Source organism: Elephas maximus, chromosome 7, assembly GCF_024166365.1.
Source record: "Elephas maximus indicus isolate mEleMax1 chromosome 7, mEleMax1 primary haplotype, whole genome shotgun sequence".
NCBI classification, from domain to species: Eukaryota; Metazoa; Chordata; class Mammalia; order Proboscidea; family Elephantidae; genus Elephas; species Elephas maximus.
Window position 1 is genome coordinate 127,452,077 of NC_064825.1, and position 23,189 is coordinate 127,475,265.

The window sequence follows — 23,189 nt, forward strand, 5'->3', positions numbered from 1 at the left end:
AGGTGAGAAAACTGAGGCCCAGAGCAGAAGTCGTGTGTCCCAGACCACAGCTAAACCAAGACATCCTGACCTGGAGGTTCAGGGTGGGCCTGGTCCCTCCATAGCGGACAGTCCAAGGCCAGCCTGGAAGATGAACAGCGTGGAATGGCAGAGACAGCGAGGGTGCCGCCAGGCTCTGCAGCAGGGTCAGGTTGGCCCTTCTTCAAGGCCTCTCCTAGCTTTCTGGCGCATCTGGGGCTGAGGCCTCCCTCCTCCAGAGGAAAGCAGTCTCTTATCTGGGCTTGTCTCCTGCCAATTGAGTGCTTTGCTTTGCTTTGTTTTTGCTGTAACCTCAGACAAACAGGTGGGGTGGGAGGCCCAAGAAACAGAGTAGGGCCTTTCCGGGCCTGGGGATGCTCTCCCCTGGGCCCTCCTCCCTCAGGGTCAGTATCATTGCCCAGGCCCTCTCTGCCTCTCCTGTCAGGCCTTGTTCAATCCCCAAATCTGCCCTCTCTCCTCTTTTCCATGTTTAGGCCCCTCAGCACCCTCAGGTCCCCCTGAGCAGCCAGCTCCCATGCTCTGGACTCTTCTCACCTCCACTTAAATCAACACTACCTGATCCCACGTCAGTGCCAGGTCCTTAAAGACCAGACTAAAGTCTAAACTCGGTGTGACACTCAACCCCCACAGAAGCCAAACCCCTGCTGCGACCCCTCCTACCTCCCCTCATCTCTTCAAGCCTCAGCTCTAACTTACCTCCTCCCTGAAGCCCTCTCTGCCTGCCTTGCAGAAGGGAGCCGCCCTCACTCTGGTTGTGGGCCCCTGTTAGGGCACTAAGCTGGCGGTAGCAAGCTCCAGCTGGGGGGCCGTGGCGGCATCATCTCTGTGTACCCAGTAAAAGCACTGGCTTGGTCTACAGGGGGCGCCAATAAATCTTCCTAGAATTGTGCCCGGAGCTCTGGTCCCAGACTCTCATGGAGCTCCCCCCAGTCCCACAATGACCCCTCGCGGCCGGGCCGGGCCTGCCCGGCCCGTTCGGCTGTGCCCTGAGCAGCGCTGGCCCTGCGCCCGCCACACAGGAGCAGCTCACAAGGACTGACCCACACACGAACAGAGGACCCTCCCTGGGGGCCGCGGCACGGTCTGCAGAGCACGGGTCCCGATTACCACTGACATAAGGACTTTAGAGATAAGGACCCGGAAGCCTCGGTCCTCCCTGCGGCCTGGGAGCCCCGGGTCTCCATCCCCGGACAAGCCGCTCGGAGAGATCCCGCTTCACCTACGTGTAAGCCCGGGGAAGCCTCTCAGTGTTAGCACTAGCCCTCCCGCGAAGCCGCGGCAACGGACAGAGCACATGCGGCGGCACAGACGCGGGCTTTATTCGCACAGGGGGCCGCGAGCACGGGCCCGGGCGTTACCCGGGAGTAAAGGCTACTGGCGCAGGAACGGTTAAGCCCGGCTCGCTCGCGACTTGGCGCAGGCGCCTGAGGCAGAGCAAGCGCCGAAGGGCAGGGCGGGGCCGGAGAGCCACTGGAACTTCCGATGAGGTCGAAAGGGTTCGCACCGGAAGGGAATCGGGCTCCGGCTCAGGCCGGTTCCCTCCTAACGGGAGGGAACGGATCCTCTTTTTGCTTAAGGCCTGCGGAAGACTTCCGCCCACACCCAAGATGGCCACCGGCGGCTGCTGCGGGAGTGGGTGGGGCCTCGGGAACGTGGGACGTAAGGTCACTGAGACGGGGCGGAGCTGCCTCTCCCCAAATTCCGATCCCACCAGGCCTGGATGATGCGTGTCCAGCTGGGGCTTTGCCGCATCTGCGTTGCTGTGCCCGCGCTCTTCGGGCGAGGAAGTCCCTTCGGAGTAGGGAGACGGAAGGGTTAAAAGAGCTCACCCGGGTGGCCAGCTTCGGAATCCGACCTCTGCATGAGCCCCCACGGGAGATCCTAGAGCCCTCAGCTCCCAGAGTGAACGCCGGGCCCGTAGGAATCGGTGCTATCACTATCCAAAAAAACCCCAAACCTGTTGCGGTCAAGTGCATTCAGACTCATAGCAACCCTGTAGGACAGGGCAGAACAGCCCCATAGGGTTTCCAAGGAGAGGCTGGTGGATTCAAACCGCTGACCAATGCGCCACCAGGGCTCCGCCAGCACTACAGATCACAGAAACTCCGTGCTGGGGGCGGGGCTGCGGAGGCGTACGAGGGGGGCAGAGTGGGGGCACCTGCCCTGAGGCGCAAATCAAAGGAGGCGCCAGAGGGATAACATGCGGGGGCCCACAAATACGAAAGGCACCTGGCCTGACTGAGGCAGACGGAAAAGAAGGAAAGGCCTTTCTACTGAAGCGCCACCACTATCAACATCTATTCATCTTGAAATGGGGGGGGGGGGTGCAATTTAGAGATTGCCCCTGAGCGGGGAGGCTTAGGACCCCATTATGGCAGCTCCAGAGCTGGAGATCTAGCACCTGGAAGATGGGGCCGCAACTCAAGAGTTATAGAGGTGGCCTAGAAGCTGGGGCCGAAAACCTGAAAAGGGCTGGCAGGAAGTACAGATCCTAGAGTGCCTCATGCTCAAAGGATTTGGGGAACCCTGGAGCTTTGAAGGAAAGGTGGGGGAGGGAGAGGTTTGGCCACCTGGAGAGGGCAGACTTAAAGGGTTCAGGGAAAGGTCAAGGTGTGTGTGGGGAATGGGGATCAGGAAAGGGACCTGCCGGAGGTTGGGCAGGAAGAGGGGTGAGGTCTATAGATCAGTGTGCCCTGGGACTCAGGAAGGGACAGGCCAGTGAGAGGGTGTGAGAACAGTGGCATCACTAGGGTTGGTGTCACCTGCCCCATGGACTTCCTCCCTTACAAGACAATACAGAATCCTTAGTAATGTTTTGTGCTCTGATGGTACTTGTAAATTGTAATTCTTTTCCTTTAATTACTACTTCATTCTCAAAAAACTTATTGATATAAGTTCACGAATACTAATCGCTACAGTGTTGTAGCTAAAACATCAGAAAATGTGACAAAATCTGCGACTATAAACACCACCAGCAGCGTACCCCAAGGAGACCTGATTTAAAGCGGCGCTGTAACTGGGTAACAGTGACAGCTCTGACTGAAGGGCATTAGAAGGTTCAGGAAGTAAGTTAGCCTAGCGTTTTAGCCTTGTAGGTATATGGATGCATGTAAGCTGGGCTTACAAAAAATGTTTTTGCTGTTATAACTACAGAGATATTCTTATAAAAAATAAATTCCTGCTGAAACACTGCACAAAAAATTGTATGGACAGTCATTTTAGTGTCACCCCTTTCTGACAAGTGTCACCCAGTACAGTTTGCACCCCCACACCCACCTAGTGATCCCGTTGTGTGGGAATACAGGGCCCACACCCTGGGGCTGGCGCTCACCTTGAAATAGCCCTGGAACTCGTCACTCATCCTGCGGAGCTCACGGCCATATCTCTGTGCAGCCCAGAGGTTGGGGGGCGCTGAAAGCGAGCGACCCCGAAAGGGGCTGGGATCCTCCTCCAGCCCTTCAGCCTCATCAGACCCTGCGGGGTATGAGCTGTGGCGACTCCGGGTCTCCACAGCCGCAGCACCTGCAGAGAGGGTCGTGGCATGGTGCTTGATGTGAATCTCAGCTCCTCTACGCCCCTGGCCCTGCCACAACCCTCAGCATTAGTGTCTCGGTGGACATCACGGTCTCTCCCCGCCCCCCCAGCTCCAGTCCCCTCATATGTAAATCCAGGGTAATACAAGCTAGCTCATGGGGCTTCTGTGAAGATTGGTGTCAACTTCTCATTAATCCTCCACATGTTTACTGAGCTCCAATAATGGGCGAGGCCCTTAGGGTATAAAAGGACCTTCCCCTGCTGTGTGCCATTGAGTCACCCCTATAGATGGCCTAGCTGGGATCCAAACCCAGCCACTGGGGTCCCAGAGGCTGTATGCGTAACATTCATGCCCCAGGCTCCCCCCAGCTCAGTGTGGGCCACCTCGAGGCCCAGGTTGGGGAAGGGCCCCCTGGGATTTCTGACAGGAGCCTGATGTGCTGTGTAGAAGGATTCTCCCTAAGGCCATGAATTTAGCAAAGCCATGCCATGATATCTCCTGTGTAAAATGAATTTTTGAAGTGTCCTTCTATTTACTAGAAAAAACCTGGGGCATTTCCTGTGAATTCCCTGGGGAAAGGGGGCTTTGGGTCCCTGAGCAGAGTCATGCCCGCCCTGAACAAGCCCACCCTGGACCAGCTCTCATCCCTACACCCCTTGTAATGGGGCAGAGGCAATTTCTCCCCTTCTGCCTCTCGCCTTCTCTGGGGAGAAAAGGGGTGTGGCTCCATTGTGGGTGTGGGCCTGGATGGGTGCCCAGGCCTGCATGCCTAAGCTACCCTCCCTAGAGCCTGGCCAGGGTGTGGTGGGGGAGAGGTCAGGGTCTATGGCTGGCAGTGCCCCAGCCCCCAGCAAAGCACCTCCAGTTTTAAGTACTTTACCCGTTGGGTTTCTGCCTAAGTAGGTGAGGCTGACCACATCCAGGATCATGCTTCCATGAGCATCTTTATACATTTAATTAAAACAGTGGGGTTCTAGAAAATTTGAGACAATGAAGCAGCACCATCAGACAGGGTGGGGTTCAGATCTTGCCTCTACCACTTATGTCTGTGCCAGCTAGGACAAGTTTCTTCGCCTTCCTCATCCTTAACTACTTGCCAGCTACACTGCAGTGAATTGCTTAATATGGCCCTTCTAGCCATTGTCTTTGTAACTTCCACTAAATGATGACTGGGTGGGGCTATGCAAATGAAGTACTTGTGACCCAGCAAGGGGATTGGACAGCTTGCTAATAATGCAAATAAGGTGCATGGCACCTTTGTAGGGGTATAACTATGCAAATAAGGTGTATGGAACACTAAAGAGGGAATTGGTCAGTTTTGCTACCCTGCTAGGTCAAGAGAACCAATTCCAGAGCAGAGGGGGACTTGACTACCACCTAGCAGAAGAGGTGGGAATGGAGCAGGTACTCTGGACCTGGGATCCCTGTGCTGAGACCCTTCCGGACCCAGGGGATAGAGAAAGAGAGCTGGAGACAGCAAGATAGCTAGAAGCAGTGGCAGAAAAATGACAGCAGTAGAGGCAGCAGAACCAGGAGACTATGCAGTGAGCTTCCTGGCCCAAGGGGCAAAAAACCTGAGCGCCTTTGGGCAGAGGCTTGGTGGTGGAGTGGGGTGTCTCCAGGCACTTATTGCTGGAGCTAAAGAGCTTTCTAACACTTGCCAGAGCATGACACAGGCTGGGCCAAGTGGCCAAGGGCCAGAGAGAGGCCTGCCTGCAGCACAGCTGAGAAGAGGCTGTCCTGATGGAAGACTGTACCCTGAGCATTCCTGAACCTGAATTGCAACCTGTTACCTCCCTAATAAACCCCATAATCGTGAGTATTGTCTGTGAGTTCTGTGTGGCCATCATAAGGAATTATCCAACCCAGCAGGGAAGTAGAGAGTGCCCTGGGAAGGAGCGCTGGTGTCAGAAGTGGTAAAAAGGTTGGAGAGAGGAAGGAGGTCTGTCTGACCTTTGCCTCATAAGAATCAGCCCTGGGCTACTGACGCTGATATTGATTCTCTCTCTCCCTCCTAAATTTAGAGGAGCTCAGATGCCTCCACCACACCATTTTTACACTTACAAAACATGCGTACACGTGCACACACATGCACAGACACACATGTACACCCACGTACATGCACTGTATCCCCTCTCAGGAGGCAGAGCACCATGAGACCTGTGCATGGCCCCACCCTGAGCAGGCATTCCACTGCTCATCAGGGCTGCCCCAGCAGGTCTGGCCTCCACTCCTGGGTGTTTTAAAGCCACGTGAAGTACAAAAGCCCCTCAGACCACAGGCCTGCAGGAAGCTGGTGATGTCAGTAGACATCTAAAACTGGGGCTGGTTTTGCAGGCCATCTGGTCTCTGTTGTCACGACTCAGCTCTGTGGCCACAGCATGAAAGCTGCCATAGACCATATAAATATGAATGAACATGGCTGTGTTCCACTAAACTTTACTTATTGTACACTGAAATGTGAATTTCATGTCATTTTCATGTATCACACAATATTATTTTTCTTTTAACCATTTAAAAATGTAAAAAACTATAAAAAAAAGGAAAACCATCCCAAGCTTAAGCTTGTGAGCTATATAAAAACAGAGGGATTACCTACAGACTGGGAAAAAGTTTTTGGCTATGACATTTCCGATCAGCACCTGATCTCTAAAATCTACATGATACTGTAAAAACTCAACTACAAAAAGACAAATAACCCAATGAAAAAATGGGCAAAAGATATGAACAGGCACTTCATTAAAGAAGACATTCACGTAGCTAACAGATACATGTGAAAATGCTCACGATCATTACCCATTAGAGAAATGCAAATCAAAACCACAATGAGATTCCATCTCACTCCAATTAGGCTGGCTTTAATCCAAAAAACACAAAATAATAAATGTTGGAGAGGTTGTGGAGAGACTGGAACACTTATACACTGCTGGTGGGAACGTAAAATGGTACAACCACTTTGGAAATCCATTTGGCGCTTCCTTAAAAAGCTAGAAATGGAACTACCATACGATCCAGCAATCCTACTCCTTGGGATATATCCTAGAGAAATGAGAGCCTTTACACGAACAGATATATGCACACCCATGTTCACTGCAGCACTGTTTACAACAGCAAAAAAAAGATGGAAGCAACCAAGGTGCCCATCAATGGATGAACGAATAAATAATTATGGTATATTCATACAATGGAACACTACTCATTGAAAAAGAACAATGACGAATCTGTGAAACATTTCATAACATGGAGGAATCTGGAAGGCATTATGCTGAGTGAAATTAGTGAGTTGGAAAAGGATAAATATTGTATAAGACTACTATTATAAGAACTCCAGAAACAGTTTAAACAGAGAAGAAAATATTCTTTGATGGTTATGAGAGGGGGGAGGGAGGGAGGGAGAGGAATAGTCACTAATTAGATAGTAGATAAGATCTACTTTAGGTGAAGGAAAAGACAACACACAATACAGGAGAGATCAGCACAACTGGACTAAACCAAAAGCAAAGAAGTTTCCTGAATAAACTGAATGCTTTGAAGTCCATCGTAGCAGGGGTGGGGGTTTGAGGACCATGGTTTCAGGGGACATCTAAGTCAACTGGCATAACAAAATCTATTAAGAAAACATTCTCCACCCCACATTGAAGAGTGGTTTCTGGGGTCTTAAATGCTAGCAAGCAGCCATCTAAGATGCATCAATTGGTCTCAACCCACCTGGATCAAAGGAGAATGAAGAACACCAAGGACACAAGGTAATTATGAGCCCAAGAGACAGAAAGGACCACATAAACCAGAGACTACATCAGCCTGAGACCCAGAAGAACCAGATGGTGCCTGGCCACAACCGATGATTGTCCTGACAGGGAACACAACAGAGAACCCCTGAGGGAGCAGGAGAACAGTGGGATGCAGACCCCAAATTCTCATAAAAAGACCAGACTTAATGGTTAGACTGAGACTAGAAAGACCCCGGAGGTCATGGCCCCCAGACCTTCTGTTAGCCCAGGACAGAAACCATTCCCAAAGCCAACTCTTCAGACAGGGATTGGACTGGACAATGGGCTAGAAAAAGGTGCTGGTGAAGAATGAGTTTCTTGGATCAAGTAGACACTTGAGACTATGCTGGCATCTCCTACCTGGAGGGGAGATGAGAGGGCAGAGGGGGTCAGAAGCTGGTGGGATGGACCCAAAAAGAGAGAGTGGAGGGAAGGAGCCGGCTGTCTCATTACGGGGAGAGCAACTAGGATTATATAGCAATGTATATATAAATTTTTGTATGAGAGATTAACTTGATTTGTAAACATTCACTTAAAGCACAATAAAAATTAAAAAAAAAAAAAAAGAGGGATTCAGGCCAACCCTTGCTCTAAAACCCAACCATGTCTGTCTTTTGCTTAAAACTTTCAATGACTCCCCAGTGCCTATAAGATTAAGTTCAAACTCCTTGGTGTGGCCTTGGAGTAGTTCTAACCTACACTTCATTTGTCTGCTGTCGGGAAGCATTAGATATTCATGTCTCTGTTCCCAGTGCTTTTGGTATACTATAGGTGCTTGTGACCCTAATACTCCCCAGCATATTTTCTCCTTTTTCAAAACGGGCAACTGAGAGCTTGACATAACTAACGCCATGATAGACCTCTAAGTTGTTCCCCTTCTTCTGCCTGCCTCCTCCTTCACATACCTCTGTTAATGACTTTGTTTTGACCTAAGGTTAATGACTTTTTTCTTTATTTTAATCTGAGGCAAATAACTTTGTTTTGTTCTGTCCAACCACCTATGACTTACAACCCCCCACAGGAAAATCAGAGCCCAGGTATCTGATATGCATCTCTTTAGTCTGATAAAGTCTTTTGTCACGATTTTGTAATGATTAACTCCTTCAGCCATGCCATCTGTGGACTATAAAGACACTTCTAAGCCTTGTAAGATTCTACATAAAGTCTAACGTAAAACTGTTCTTTGGGACTCCATAGAGACAGCCTGTGTTGCTGCTGGGTCCCTGGTGATGTGTGTTGCTGTTGTTAGGTGCCGTCGGTTCCAACTCATAGGGACCCTATGCACAACAGAATGGAACACTGCCGGGTCCTGCGCCATCCTTACAATCGTTGCTATGCTTGAGCTCATTGTTGCAGCCACTGTGTCAATCCACCTCGTTGAGGGTCTTCCTCTTTTCCACTGACCCGGTACTCTGCCAAGCACAATTGTCCTTCTCCAGGGACTGATCCCTCCTGACAACATGTCCAAAGTATGTATTAAGGTGTATACGTTAAGGTGTCTACATCTCCTTAATAAACTTTCTCACTCTTTCTGACTTGGAGTATGTTTCATTGGCTCGACTGCTCCAGGGCATGGACCCTAATCAAGTAACATGCTCAATAAATGTGCTGCATGAATGGCAACCTCTGGGAGCTGAGACTGAGCTCACTCCCCGGTCTGCTTGGAGCCAGGGTCAACTCATAACAACAGCCATAATAATAATGATCAGAGTAATAAGAATGCCAGAAGTCCTTGGCTGGTGCAAATGGTTAACTTGCTTGGCTGCCAACCAAAAGGTTGGTGGTTTGAGTCTACCCAGAGGCCCCTTGGAAGAAAGGCCTGGTGACTATTCCTGAAAAATCAGCCCTATGGAGCACAGCTCTACTCTGACACACATGGGGTTGCCATGAGTCATTAACTCAATGGACTAATGGACCACATGAACTATAGCCTACAGGACCCTGAGACCAAAGGAACTAGGTAGTGCCCAGCTACCACTACTGACCACCACTCTCACTGGGATCACAACAGAGGATCCCAAACAGCGCAGGAGAAAAATGTAGAACAAAAAATAAAACTCACCAAAAAGACCGGACTTACTGGTCCAACAGAGGCTGGAGGAACTCCCGGGACTATGGCCCTAAGACACCCTTCTGACCTGGAACTAAAGCCATTCCTGGAGACCACCTTTCAGCCAAACAATAAATAGGCCCCAAAAATAAACAGTAACACTGGAGAGGAACAAGTTCCTTAGAACAATCAATTATACAAGATCAAAAGGACAACATTTGCCCAAAGGCAGAGATGAGAAGGCAGGAAGGGGTAGAAAATCTGGACTAACAGAAATGAGGAACCCAGGGAGGAAATGGGGAGAGTGCTGACACATTGCGGGGAATGCAACCAACGTCATGGAGCACCTTACATACAAACTATCGAGCCGGAAAACTAATTTGCTGAGTAAACTTTCACCTACCTAAAGCGCAATTAAAAAAAAAATATTCGACAGCAACTGGTCTTGGTTAATAAGAATAGCAAACACTCAGAGTAAGCAATTCCTCTGTGTCAGGCACTACTCTAAGCACTTTTCCTGTATTAATTCATCAGATCCTCTCCACAACCCAATGAGGTGGGTCTAGTTCTATTCCAGATTTTACAGATAAGAAAACTGAGGCAGAGCGAGTTAACTAACCTGTTCAAGCTCAGCTGGCTAATAAAGGGTAGAGCCGAGGTTGAACTCCGACAGTTTGGCCCAGAGTCGGATACCAGGCTGCTTCTCCCACTGCGTGTTCTTCCTTCCTTCCTGTTCTGTATGTTTCTACGATGATCTCAAATCCCATAAGGTTGAAGTCACTATTATGCTTTCAAAACACATGTATAAGCACTCAAAATATGAACTTAAAAATAGAAATATGTATTCTTTGTGAGACTCTCTAACATTAACTGTAAGTCATTACTTAACGTGGCAGTCATAAAAGTTATTTAGAAAATTTCTGAACTTAGACTTGGAAACACAGAAGCATGTGAAGTGTGTAAAGAACATAAACAACCTTTAAGTTCACTTTGACCTGAGGTGCTGTGATAAAAAAAGACATAGCTAGAATAAACTAGAATTGAATCATAAATGTAAACCACCTCTAACCTCTAACCTTGAAGAGGCTATGCAAGATATGTGTCATAACAATACTACTCTTTGATGTCACACTGGCCCTTGCTTCGTGTGGACCCAAGGTGACAAATTCACATAAAAACCATAAATTTCTCTTCACTTACTGAGAGAAGGCAGAGATGGTACCGAGATTCTGTCCACCGTAGCTGCTGACCTTGTACCCAAGCTATGAGGGACCTCGGCTGAGTTTGAGCCGCGGTTAAACCTTCTTCCCAAGACCTCTTGTTAAAGGTAAAAGCCTGAAGTCTAAAGACTGGACTCTAACCGTTGAACAATCGTACCTGTTAATTCTAATTCTTCTGTCCCAATGAATGCTGTGATGTCTTACTTGCATGCCTTCCCCTAACTACCTTGCAGTAAACTAAACTGGAGTTTATGCGTGGCAAACCTGAGTATTAATTTTCTAAGGTTTCTAAAATCCGACACAACACTTCCCTTCGCCACCCATGCACCCACAGGGGCTTGCCACGCACCCAGCCCATTTCAGGCACTGGGCTGTGCACTAGAGTTATAAAAGCGCACAAGGCGGTCCAGTCACTGCCCTTGGGGCACAGAGGCCAGACAGGAAATGTGAAGAGATACCACCAAGTGTGAGCTGAGAGGGGGCAGTGACCACATGGCTCTGGCAGGTCATTGGCACTTATGGGATTTTTTATGGGAAATCACTAAGACATTGAAAAGTACATCAAAAGCATCCTGTGTAGCCCTCTGAGATGGTGGCAGTTTTCTCCCCCGCAGCTGTCCGTAGGCTAGGTCTGGAGCTGGGGAAGTCCCCTGGCCCTTCATTGCTATTTCAGATGGTTCTCCGTCTGTGTCACCCCTTCCCCTCCATGCCCCCCGTGTCCTCCACCTGCAGGTCACAGCCCACCTTTCTGCCCAATGTCACTCCCACTTTCTGCATCACTCCGCTGGTCCTTATTGATCCACAGGTGTTTCAATGTACCCGTAAGCAATTCTTCCCACCTCCTAGCCTTGTGCCCTCCTTCCCCCATCATCTTGGCCCCCAGACTCTCATCCCCATGGGTATAACCCAGACCTCACTGAGAAGAGATTGGGCTGGCTGAATGAAATAAAGGCTACATTTCAAGGCCCTGTGTGCTTGACCAGCTATAATTAGTCTCTGAATCTAAACCTAAGTGCAGACCACCGTACAACTTTTGCTCCTGGCACCCGAAAACTACTTGTGATTAACAAACTAGGTGCTTAGACAAGATAAGGGGCTACATTTCAAGGCCCTGTGTGCTTGACCAGCTATCAATTACTGATAATCCTCCCGAGTTGTTTTTCAAGGCATCACCAGCTGCAGAGCACGCGCAGTAAAGATCAACATGGACTATAAGTGACCTTCCACGTGAGACAAACATGAACAGGGACCCCTCGCCGGGGCTCAAACCAAGATCCAGAGGCATCACGCATGCACAACATCCCAGAATAAGTCCTGTTTGACCTCCCGGCAGCCTTTGTGACAGACTCCATCTTGGTTCCAGCAACCTCTGTGAGGAAGTCCATTTTGAATTCTAACTGAGCACCCATTTGATTTTCATAATCCCTCTCCTTCTCATCGAAATCTCCACCCATCTAACAAATAAAGATAATGCATTCCTCCCATCCCCCCCTCCACAAAATTTTATAAGCCCTAGGGAATCCTCTGTCCAGTGAGAGACTGGAAGCTAGCATAGGTGGAAAGCCCTCTCCCTCTCTCCCTCGCGAGCCTTCTACCCTGTCCCTAGCAAACTTTTGTTCGTGTGGAACCTCTGAGCCTCTCCTGGCCATTTGTGGTCAGAAGAAGGTAAGAACCTAAGCAGGGCTTAGTCCCGAGCTGGGAGCTGGGAAGCCCTGCCCTGTAACATCATCACTGCCAATAACAGCAGCCCACTGACCGCCACCTACCTGTCCAGTTCTCCCCCTCTGGTGCTTGGCTCCAACGACACCGCTGCTGTGACTCCCCAGGGGCTTGCCCGCTATGGTCAGCCAGTTCTTGTCCCTTCCTTGCACACACCCTCAACCCCTTGCTGGGACAAACAGCCTTTTTAACTCCGCTCCCCTGCAAGTTCCCACTGAGAGCGCAGCCACGCCGCCTGCTCTCACTTTAAATTCTCGGCCACAAAGCCCAGTTGCACCCTCCACATTGCCCACCACTGCTCCCAAGTTTCAAACCTGCTCCTATCTCCCCACAGCCCCACCCCTCCTCCCTATCCCCACTCCGGGCTTCCTTACATGGAAGAGAAACTTCTCCCAGTTCCCAGGCTGCATCTACATCCACTCTGCCCCTCCCAGAGCTGCTGCCTCCTGCCTCTAACAGAGAAGTTGCCTCACCAGCCCCCTCCTCAGGTGCCATGCCGGCCCACTGTCCTGCAACACCCCTGCACCGTGGAGTGGACCCCTCTCCCCTGGATGGGTCCCAGTAGCCTAGAAACCTGGTATCTTCTTCTTGGATCTTAAAAACCAACCCTCTCTTGACTGTCCTGCCTTCAGCTGCCACCCCATCCTCTGCTGCTCTTTGTGGGAGCACAGCTGTCAAGAGTGGGTTCTCCCGTCTGCAGTTCTTCTCTTCCCAGGATTTCTACCCACAGCTGTCAGAGCCCCTCCCCCATCAAATGGCCCCAGGTGTGGCCTCCATCGCCAACTCTCAGCCCTTACTGAGGAGTGGGCCGACCCCCGCCCCAAGCGTCCCACTCAGTTCATCGCCCACCCGGCATTCACCACCATGCAGTGGCTGGCGCACACCCCTCTCTTGGTTTCCTGTCCACCTCACTGCCCGCTCCTTCTCAGTCTCCCTTGTGGTTTCTCCTCCTCTTGCACTTAAGGCTAGAACGCAGCCCAGCCCTCCGTCCTCTCCAGATGCTCGCCTCCAGGTTCCTGGGCCTACGTACACTGAAAGGCCGACCACTCTTCATTTATAAATGCTGCCAGGGCCTTTCCTCCGCTGGAAACCCCCACTTGGAGGACTAACGGGCACCTCTAACCTCACATGGCCCAAAATGGGCTCCCTATCTGCCCCCCACCCCAAGGCTCCGTCTTGGTTAAAGGAAACTCCATCCATCCTTCTGGTTGCGCAGGTGAAGCTCCTTGGAGACCTCCTTGACTCAGCTCTTTCTATTCGTCTCTCAGCAAGTCCTGACAGCCCCACCTTCACAATCAATCCAGCTCCTTCTCACCACCTCCACTGCCACCTCCCTGGCCCAAGTCACCATCTTCTCTTGCTTTATTTACAGAAGAGAAACCTGAGGCTCAGAGAGGTTATAGACTCACCCAAAGCCAGCCAGTAAGCATGTATGTGGCTGGGGTGCAGAGAGCTACTGGGCAGGCGGTGATCTTAGGGGGTTCCTACCTCCAAGGTGGCCGCTGCTGGTCGGCTGCCTCTGCTGGTGACTGGCGTCCCGCAACAGCCTCCCCTCTGGCCTCCGCTTCTGCTTTGCCCATTACAGACCAGTCTCAACATTGTGGCCCCAGGCACTCAGCAAACCTGACCAAGTCCCCTCTGCTCTCAGCTCTCTACTGTTTCTTTTCAGAGTATACGCCACAGCCCTTACAATGGCCTTCGAGGCCCTGCCCAGGCCACCTGTCCCCCTCATTAACTCTGATGGCATCTCAACTATTCTCCCCTGTACCTTCTTTCTCCTCTCCGGCCTCACTAGCCTGGACCACGACTTGCCTACGGGACTTTGCATATGCTATTCCCTCTGCCTGGTACTCTCTTCCCACAGACACTTGTGTGGCTCACCCATATCCCCTTCAAGGTTTTGCTCAAATGTTGCTTCTTACCAAGGCTGACCCTGACCCTGGCATCTCAGTTAAAATCCCATGGCCAGTCCTCAGGACTCACCTGACTCTGTTTGCATACACGCCCCTCTCCCAAGCACACATTATCTTCCCAGACATTATAGCATTTCCCTGTCTGCTTGTTTGTTTATGGCCTGTCTCTCCAACCCCACTAGAATGTAAGCTCCACAAGGGCAAAATTTTCATCTCTGTGGTCACTGATGAAGGAGTCCTGGTGGCGCAGTGGTTAAGGACTGGGCTGCTAACCAAAAGGTTGGCAGTTCGAACCCACCAGCCACTCCAAGGGAGAAAGATGTGGCAGTTTGCTTCTGTAAAGATTTACAGTCTTGGAAACCCTGTGGGGCAGTTCTATTTTGTCCTGTAGGGTCGCTAAGAATCAGAATCGAGTTGATGGCAACGGGTTTTTAGTCACTGATGTGCCCCTAGAAACGGGGACAACACGTGGGACCTGATAAAAGGAGGAAGAGAACACTGAGGGGGTCCCAAGGAGGGGTGGGTACGTGTTGTTATTCGCCTTCCAGTTGATTCCCACTCATGGTGAACCCATGTATGTCGGAGTAGAACTGCTCCGTAGGGTTTTAAGGCTGCGATCTTTCAGAAGCAGACGGCCAGGCGGGTCTTTTCAGTGCCTCTGGGTGGGTTCGAATCACCAACCTTTCAGCTAGTAGTCAAGTGCTTAACCGTTTGCACCACCCAGGGTCTCCTACTAAGTACTCAATAAGTGGAGGAAGAGAACGATGAGGGAGCCCAAAGGAGGGGTAGGAAGAGCCAGGTTGGGTGTGGAAACAGCTGAGAGCAGAAAAAGCTGCTTGAGGATCCTCTGCAATTCAGCCTGACAGGACAGAGTGTGCAGGAAAGAGGGAGGGGAGGCCACCCAGGCCTTCCTGTTCCTGAAGAAAATGGGAGTTATATAAGCTTCGGTGGGTAAGCGACATGGTCTGGTGTGTGTTTTCAGAAGGTCTCTGTAACTGTCTCAGGTGCCAAGGCCCGTCCCAGGCACCAGGCACGTGAAGACTATAGACAAATGGCCACTGCCCGCCAACGTCCTTCCATCCGGGCTGGGCCTGAGTAGGTGGGAAGGGCAACCAATAGCCTGTGCTGGAGAGTAGACAGCTCTTTCCAGCAACTTCCCACACCACCCCCTACATGGCCACTGCCTGGGAGGACTGTCTGCCACTTCAGGTAACCTGCCCCAGCAACTGTGCAAAAATAGCTCAGTCCTAGGGTAAGCAGGTAGCCTACGGCAGGATGTAGCCTGGACAGGCCACCAAGGAGCCTTCCACCCCTGCCTCCTACCAAAGGTACCTCAAGCATGACCTTAGTCAAGTCACTTCCCCTTTCTTGCTCTCTGCCTGCTCCTCAGTGATTTCTGTCCTGGCCCTACAACAACAGCTACGTTTTTTGGAGCATCTCCGATGTGCCAACACTATGACAAAGTGCTTCCTATATATTGCTACTAATTGCCCCGAAAACCCTACAATAGTGATGTGATTCATTGCTTTATTTACAGAAAAGGAACCTGAAGCTTAGAGAGGTTATAGACTCACCCAAAGCCAGCCAGTAAGCATGTATGTGGCTGGGGTGCAGAGAGCTACTGGGCAGGAGGTGATATTAGGGGGTTCCTACCTCCAAGGTGGCCGCTGCTGGTCGGCTGCCCCTGCTGGTGACTGGCGTCCCGCAGGAAGCCTGGGGCCACACGGTGGCGGTCGCTGGGGCCTGAAGGCCAGTACCCTTCGGGGCTGGGGCCCAGGGCCCTGTCTGCAGGGGTGGAGTCTTCCCGGTCACTCTGCTCAAACTCTGGGATCTGGAACATACTCTGGGCTGTGGGGGCAAGATGGTGGGTGGTTAGGGCACAGCCGGAGCAAACGGGAACCTGTGGGGGTACAGCAGAGACGTCCCTGGCTCACTCTCTGCCCCTAGAGCCCGCCTGCCTCCCAGACTCATCTGTCTGCCCAGTCTGGCTCTGCCGGGTGCTCAGCCTGTCCAGCTGGGACCTAAATCTTCCCTTGGAGCACTGGTGCTGTAGGGCAGCCCCAGACCCCCACCCAGGCCGTCTCTCCTGGGATGACCGCACACAGGTCTCACCCCAAGCCCGATCTCGAGGCCCCTGACCCGGGCCTGCCGTCTCCCTCCAGTACTGAGGGCGCCCTGCCCTAGTTGCTTGGGCAACGGGAACTGTCACCGGCCTGGCCCAATCAACTCGTGAAATGTCACTCGGGCTGGACAGGAGGCGGGCCCACTCTATACCGGCCCCGCCCCACCGCCCAACCTGCAGCCCGCCCGATGATCTCCTGCGTCCCTTCTTCTTCTCCGGATGTTCAGCTCCCGACATCCTCACGCCTTGGGCGTGTGTGGAAGCCGGTGAGGGATTCTCTGGGGGCCTCCATTTGGAGCCTGGAGACTCGTTTCTGCTGATAAGCCCTTCAGCCCCTCCGGGGCTTAGTTTCCACCCCTGTAAAATGGGGATAATGACACCTCCCTCCGGAGCCAGTGAAAACTTTGTAAACAGAGTGGTGATTACTGTGGCTGAAAGCACTTTGCAAAGTCGCAGTTGACAGTCAGAAGTCGGATGCAATGACTTGCTGTTGTTACGGTTCTGGAGGGGTGATGGGGTCGGCAAGTCCCACTCCGTCCTCTTCCCTAGCGTGGGAACCGCGCCGTGGAAACCATGCCGCCCGCAACAGGGCACCACTCCCCGCGCCATCTCTGGAGCATCCGAGATAAGAGAGGGAGCCTCCACCCTGGCCGGATGACTGCCCGGGGCGCAGAGAAGGCGCAGGGACCCCTGTGAGGGTGACCCATAGTACTCGCGACGGTTTCGCCCCTGGCAGGCAGCATGCAGGCGGCCGGCCAGGTGAGCGGGCATCACCGCGGCGGGCCAGTTCTTGGGGCTGGCTGCCCAGCGGGGGCTCCGGGGTCCAGCGGTTTAAGACCCGCGGAGTCGGGGGGGAAGGGAGGCAGACCCGGAGGCCATCTTGGCTATGGGCGGAAGTTCCCTTCACAGGCGAGGTGACGAGAAATCGTTGCCGCCCCCCGCCGGGGACACGATCCGGGTTTGGGCATAGAGAGGAGAAGGATGGGAGCTGATGGGCCCCAAACCAGCAAAGGCCAGTGGTCCAGGCCACGGCCCACCCGAGCGCTAGTGGAATGGGGCGCGGCTCCGGCGTCTAGGCCGCCCGCCGCCTCTCGTAACCCCTGGAGCCCGCTGACGGCGCACCTCGCGCCAATTCTCGAACGGCCCCACGCCGGGCGCGGCGCGGGGCTGCGGAGCCGAGGTCTGCCCCTGCGCAATTTGCGTAGCGAACGGCGCCCGCGCAGGCGCAGAAGGGGGCGGAGCAGCGGGAGCCGGGGAGCCGGAGCCCCGGGTCCCGGCGACCGGAGCCGGCTCCCCCAGCGGCGGTCTGAGGACCAGACGGCGGTCTCCACCAGCCCCCCGCGGCTGGAGAGGAGACGCGGTGGGGGGTGGGGTGGAGGAGCGTGCGGAATCCCGAGGAGAGAAGGCAGAGGCGCCCCCATTCGGATTGTTGGAGGGGAAAGAACCCTCCTAGCCTGAGGAGGGGGAGAGCGGGGCTTTGGGGCGCCCCCTGCAGGGGCCGATACCCTGAGCGGACGCGCATCGCCGGCTCTCCCCCTCCTGCTGACACCGGCACGAGTCAGCACAAGGCCGGGGATCCCTCTCCTACAGCCTCTGCACCTATCCACCTGGCTCTGGGGTGGCCCAGGGAGGAGACCCCCATCTACCCTGGAGAGGAGAGGCTGTCCTTTCACGCCCCTGAGTGACGGGGCCGGGGCCCAGGCTGCCTGTGCCCCGCAAAGACGAGAATCCCTCTGGTGAGGGGAAGGACCTGGCCAGCCACAACGCCTTGCCCCCTGAGCTCCCTACCTCTGTCTCAGCACCCACCCGCAGTCCCCTCCCCTCCGTATTTATTTCCCTGGGCACTGGCCAGCCCGTCCATCTCTGTCTTCTCCGGGATTCAGGCCTCCCTCCCTGATATGGAGAGTAACCTGTCTGGCCTGGTGCCTGCTGCTGGGCTGGTGCCTGCGCTGCCACCCGCCGTGACCCTGGGGCTGACCGCCGCCTACACCACCCTGTATGCCCTGCTCTTCTTCTCCGTCTATGCCCAGCTCTGGCTGGTGCTCCTGTACGGGCACAAGCGGCTCAGCTACCAGACGGTGTTCCTGGCACTCTGTTTGCTCTGGGCTGCGCTGCGTACCACCCTCTTCTCCTTCTACTTCCGAGACACCCCTCGAGCCAACCGCCTGGGGCCCCTGCCCTTTTGGCTTCTCTACTGCTGCCCTGTCTGCCTGCAGTTCTTCACGCTGACGCTAATGAATCTCTACTTTGCCCAGGTAACCGTGGTAGTGGGTAGTGGATGGGGGCTGGTGGGGGGTGTCAAGCGCCAAGGGCCATAATGAGTGATGGGCATTTCTGCACCCAGGTGGTGTTCAAGGCCAAGGCAAAGCGTCGTCCGGAAATGAGTAGAGGCTTGTAAGTACTTGGGGCCCTGATGAGCTCTGCCTCCAGGCCAGGGGCAGGGAGCAGCCCAGTGTCCATCCTTTCCTACCTCAAAGGGCTGAGGCAAGGGCAACCCAGGGAATGTTTGTGAATGAGGTTGTTGTTGTTGTTAACTGCTGTCTAGGTGGCCCCCGCTTATGGTGACCCCACGCACAACAGAAGGAAACACTGCCAGATCCTGTGCCATTCCCATTGGAAAAGTTAAAGTACCTGGCACAGATGGCTTAGCAGAGGCGTTGCGTATGTGAAAAACAACAATAATAGAAGCAGTAGCGATACTGCGAGGGGTGAGGGTACCAATGTCATCCATGACAGAGGATGCTCCGAAACCAAACTGCACCCTGGGTGACATGGGCCTATGGTCCCGCTGTTATTTACATAAAGTTTTACAGTTTTATAAAGAGCTTTTACAAACACTGTTAATCTTTATAACTAACCTGATATTATCCATATGTGAAAGATGAAAGAACTGAGGTCCAGCAAGGTAAAGGAACATGTTCAAGGTCACAGAGCTGGCAGGAGGCAAAGCCAGGACTCAGACCCAGATTTTTGACTCCCAGTCTCAGGCTCTTTCCACTGTATCACAGCCGTCAGCTACCGCCTGACTTCTTTGGACCTCAGTTTCCCATCTGTAAAACTAGAGGAGCAGGGTTCAGGTTGAAAGATCTGTGGTTCTGATCGGCTCTGGGGGCTCCTTTGGGAGGTTAGGTGAGTGGTGAGCACCAAGTTCAACCTTCTGGGCTGACTGTGCTGTGGGCTGCAGGCTGGCCGTCCGAGGGGCCTTCGTGGGGGCCTCGCTGCTCTTTCTGCTGGTGAACGTGCTGTGTGCTGTGCTATCCCGCCGGCGCCGGGCACAGCCCTGGGCACTACTCCTGGTGCGCATCCTGGTGAGCGACTCCCTCTTCGTCATCTGCGCACTCTCTCTTGCTGCCTGCCTCTGCCTTGTGGCCCGGCGGGCCCCTTCCACCAGCATCTACCTGGAGGCCAAGGTAGGGCCACAGGCTCTAATGCCTGGGTGTCCTTTGGGGTGTCTGGGCAGCCATGTTTGTTGGACAGCAGCCTTCAGGATAGAAAGGAGGCTGGAATCCACTCCTTCCTGATGGTCACCGTTGTTATCTGTGGCAGGGGACCAGTGTGTGCCAGGCAGCTGCAATGGGTGGTGCCATGGTCCTGCTCTATGCCAGCCGGGCCTGTTACAACTTGGCAGCCCTGGCCTTGGCCCCCCGGAGCCGGCTGGACGCCTTCGATTATGACTGGTACAACGTCTCTGACCAGGTGGGCGTTCAGCAGGTCTGCTGCCTCCTAATAGCCATGGCTCCTGGTCCCTGTCCCAGTGCCCCATTGGCACAAACGCAGATTGGCGTGAATCCCTGCCTTCCCCTAGGCGGACCTGGTGAATGACCTGGGGAACAAAGGCTACTTGGTATTTGGCCTCATCCTCTTTGTGTGGGAGCTGTTGCCCACCACCCTGCTGGTGGGCTTCTTCCGAGTGCACCGGCCCCCACAGGACCTGGTGAGTGCCTCCACCTTCCTCTGCGGGCCCAGTGGAGAAGGGTGGATGCTGGGAACCCTTGGGCTGGGCTGGGGGGTGGTAAGGGAGCTTGGTGGGGGCCAAGAGAAGGCATCCATGGTGGCTTTTTCCCCTCCCCAGAGCACCAGCCGCATCCTCAACGGGCAAGTCTTTGGCTCCCGATCCTACTTCTTCGACCGGGCTGGGCACTGTGAAGATGAGGGCTGTTCCTGGGAGCACAGCCGGGGTGAGAGCACCAGGTAGGAGTCCCTACCCTGCCTCAGGCCCCCTGAGCCATGGCCCTCCCCCAAGGTTTTTGTTTCCTTGTCAGTATGAGGTGAGGCCCCCTCCTTCCCATCTCCCCCTACTCCACCCAAAGATGCAGTTGGGCAGAGTCTGGGGAGGGGAGCCCCTCCCACCATGCTCTGTTCTAAGCCTTTTTCCCTCTCCCACCTCTTGTGAACGTGGTCCTGGTCACTGCCCTGGGACTGACCTGGTTTCTCTACCCACAGCATGTCAGGCAGCCTAGGCTCCGGCAGCTGGTACGGCTCCATCGGGCGGGAGCCGAGCTGGTGCGGGGGCAGCCAGACGCGGACTACTCCTCTGCTCTTCTCCCAGGTGCCGGGACCAGGCGGCCATCACCACAGCCTCTACTCTACCCCCCAGACGTGATCCCCCACCCTTCTAGGATGCCCAGACCCCAGTTCCCCTCCCCCTCAGGCCCCTGAGTCAAGTTCATTTGCTGCTTCTTGCCCAGGATCCTAGGGGCTGTAGCCGCCTCCTTCCCTGGCCGGCTCTTCGGCTGCTCCTGTTGTAGTGAGCTTGTGCCACCCCCTAGGGTGGGGGACATGGCCCTGGCTGCCAGATGCCCACAGCACCCTGGCATGACCTGCCATCTTTGCTTCCACACCAGAGCCAGCTACCTCTCCTGCATCTGCCACTCGATAAACAGTGTCTGTGCCCAGTGTTCATTTGTCTGCTTCATCTTCCTCCCTCATCGCCACCGTTTTGGTCAGCTTCCTGCCTTGACCTCATGCTGATTAGACACTGGTCCTTGAAGGCAGCCATTAGCCTGGGCTGGGGCCACTTACTGAGGTGGGTGGGCAGGGTGAGGAGGAGCCTGCTGTTTGAGGGAGGGGCAAGGGAGACCATTCAGCCCTTTGTTTTCAAAGCTCTCTCGGCCCAGAAAAACCCCATTCATGCTGCAGTCCCCTCCCCACTTGAATAATTTCTACTCTTTTATCAGGATCTGTTCTAAATGTCACTTCCTTTATGAAGCTTTCCATCCCTTGCTCACAGAACAGTGGCCCCTCTCCTGGGCCCTGTATCCCTGTGATTATGTGATTATTATGCTTCTTGGTCCCTATCATTTGGGATTTTGGAGCCTGTTTCCCTGTTACCACCCCCAACCTGACCTTCAGGTGCCAGGGGTTAGCCCAGGGCCTGCAGAGGTGTCGACATGGTGACTGAGCAGCCTACACCTCTAGGAAGGTGTGAGTTTCGCCTGGTGGGTAGGGCACCCCCACCCCTGAGGCCCTCTTTTCCCATGTGCCCACAGCCTGTTAGCCTAACATAGATCTGCCCCACTGCTGGCAACCTTTATTAGAGGGTTTCTCTCCTGCCCACATACCTGACTGCCCCAGCTCCTAGGGCCCAGCACCAAGCTTCCCTGGCAACCCTTCACCTGGGACTATCCTGGCATCAAGCCCAAAGGGCTGCCAGATAGGGCAACTGACCAAAAACCACTTGTGGTGGAAAAGGACATAGCTAATATTTGTAGGCTACTTTATTGTGTGCCAGGCTCAGTTTTGAGCATTTACACACTCCAACCTCTAATGTTTAGAACAGCACCTTCGGTGATCATTCACCATCCCTCTTGTGTAGATGAGGAAGAAAAAGCTCTGGAATTAGGTGACCTGTCCAGGTTTCCTACTGGGAGGGGTTGGTCAACCCTAAAGCCGAGCTGGAAACACGTCAAGAAGGCTGAGGTCTGGAAGCAGCCAAAGAGGAGGGTCTTTGGAGATGGGATGATAGCATGGAGGGGCAGCGTTCCAGGACCAGAAGGGGGCCCTGGTTGTGCAGGCAGTGGGGGAGGGAGCGCTGGCACTAGTCCATGTTGGGACTGGGGGGCAGCTCCTGGTCCAAACCCCTGGGGCTGACCCCTGGGCATAGAGTTGAGCACTAAGTGGGGGGGGGGACAAGGAGGAGGTGCAGGGGGTGCCGCAGCAGGGACTTCCCAGAGCTGGGTCCCAACCCCCACGCCAGCCAATCCCAGATGGCCTCTGAGGGATCCTCCAGCCTTGGTCCCGCGGGGACCCCCTCCCTTATGGTGCCATCCTCAACAGAGTGCTGAGCCCAAAGACCGAGCTGTCCCCAGGGGCGGGGAGATAAGGGCCCATCCTGATCCAGTAATGGGCCTTGGAGAGGCCCGGAGACTAGCGTGGCGCCGGTCCGGAGAAGTGGGCCCACTGATGTTCAACCGGGGACCAGCCGGCCGGCGGGACAGCACCAGGGCTCCAGTCCGAGACTCGAGGCTGGATCCAGCGGCGCGCCCTCTCCGACTCTTCTGCGATCCGCCGCTCCAGGCAGGGCTGGATTGGAAGGCCGGCGGCCGCAGGTAAAGGGCTGCTGGGGCAGCGCCGGCGGCGAGGGAGCGGCACCGAGGACGGCGCGGCGCAGGAGGGGTTAAGCGGGGGGGGGGGCTCCCGGCAGCGGGAGGGGGTCTCAGCCCCGGCGGCCGCCCGCTCCGCCCCTGCAGCCGCCGCCTCCGCGGCCCAGCCGGCACCGGCGAGGCGGTGCGGGAGCCGGGCCGCAGCAGCAGCCGCAGCGTTGCAGACAGTGAGTGCGGAGGGTCAGGCGGGCGGGGCAGGGCGGGGCGCCCACCACCGTG

The 23,189-nt window shown here is 54.3% G+C and overlaps 2 protein-coding genes across 5 annotated transcripts; one reads left to right on the top strand and one right to left on the bottom strand.

The window, feature by feature from the left end:
* Positions 1 to 27: 27 nt before the first annotated feature.
* BAD (BCL2 associated agonist of cell death) lies at positions 28 to 16,631 on the bottom strand. Of its 2 annotated transcripts, none has more exons than XM_049892363.1 (4): positions 16,543 to 16,631; positions 15,900 to 16,094; positions 3,371 to 3,561; positions 28 to 1,830 (listed from the first exon to the last, which is right to left on the bottom strand). In XM_049892363.1, exons 2-4 carry the CDS (start codon positions 16,084 to 16,086, stop codon positions 1,705 to 1,707), a joined length of 504 nt encoding a protein of 167 aa, XP_049748320.1. In that variant the 5' UTR covers positions 16,087 to 16,094; positions 16,543 to 16,631; the 3' UTR covers positions 28 to 1,704. The 2 variants fall into 2 exon arrangements, with proteins under 2 accessions (XP_049748320.1, XP_049748319.1); XM_049892362.1 differs by lacking the exon at positions 16,543 to 16,631 and adding an exon at positions 16,359 to 16,449.
* On the top strand, positions 16,557 to 21,260 carry GPR137 (G protein-coupled receptor 137). 3 transcript variants are annotated; one of them, XM_049892343.1, is made up of 8 exons: positions 16,557 to 16,634; positions 18,252 to 18,623; positions 18,713 to 18,762; positions 19,553 to 19,778; positions 19,915 to 20,064; positions 20,174 to 20,302; positions 20,441 to 20,559; positions 20,812 to 21,260. In XM_049892343.1, exons 1-8 carry the CDS (start codon positions 16,557 to 16,559, stop codon positions 20,969 to 20,971), a joined length of 1,284 nt encoding a protein of 427 aa, XP_049748300.1. In that variant the 3' UTR covers positions 20,972 to 21,260. The 3 variants fall into 3 exon arrangements, with proteins under 3 accessions (XP_049748300.1, XP_049748301.1, XP_049748302.1); XM_049892344.1 differs by lacking the exon at positions 16,557 to 16,634 and adding an exon at positions 17,030 to 17,127; XM_049892345.1 differs by lacking the exon at positions 16,557 to 16,634 and adding an exon at positions 17,591 to 18,104.
* Positions 21,261 to 23,189: the final 1,929 nt, after the last annotated feature.

Bases quoted from the DNA above. Each gene is read 5' to 3' on its own strand.
- BAD (XM_049892363.1), bottom strand. From the start codon at position 16,086: ATGTTCCAGATCCCAGAGTTTGAGCAGAGTGACCGGGAAGACTCCACC. The intron at 3,562-15,899 runs GTAGGAACCCCC...CCCTCTCTGCAG, and splicing joins CAGCAGCGGCCACCTTGGAG to GTGCTGCGGCTGTGGAGACC. The intron at 1,831-3,370 runs GTGAGCGCCAGC...CCTACTCCGAAG, and splicing joins AGTTCCAGGGCTATTTCAAG to GGACTTCCTCGCCCGAAGAG.
- GPR137 (XM_049892343.1), top strand. From the start codon at position 16,557: ATGATCTCCTGCGTCCCTTCTTCTTCTCCGGATGTTCAGCTCCCGACA. The intron at 18,763-19,552 runs GTAAGTACTTGG...TGTGGGCTGCAG, and splicing joins CCGGAAATGAGTAGAGGCTT to GCTGGCCGTCCGAGGGGCCT. The intron at 20,303-20,440 runs GTGAGTGCCTCC...TCCCCTCCCCAG, and splicing joins ACCGGCCCCCACAGGACCTG to AGCACCAGCCGCATCCTCAA.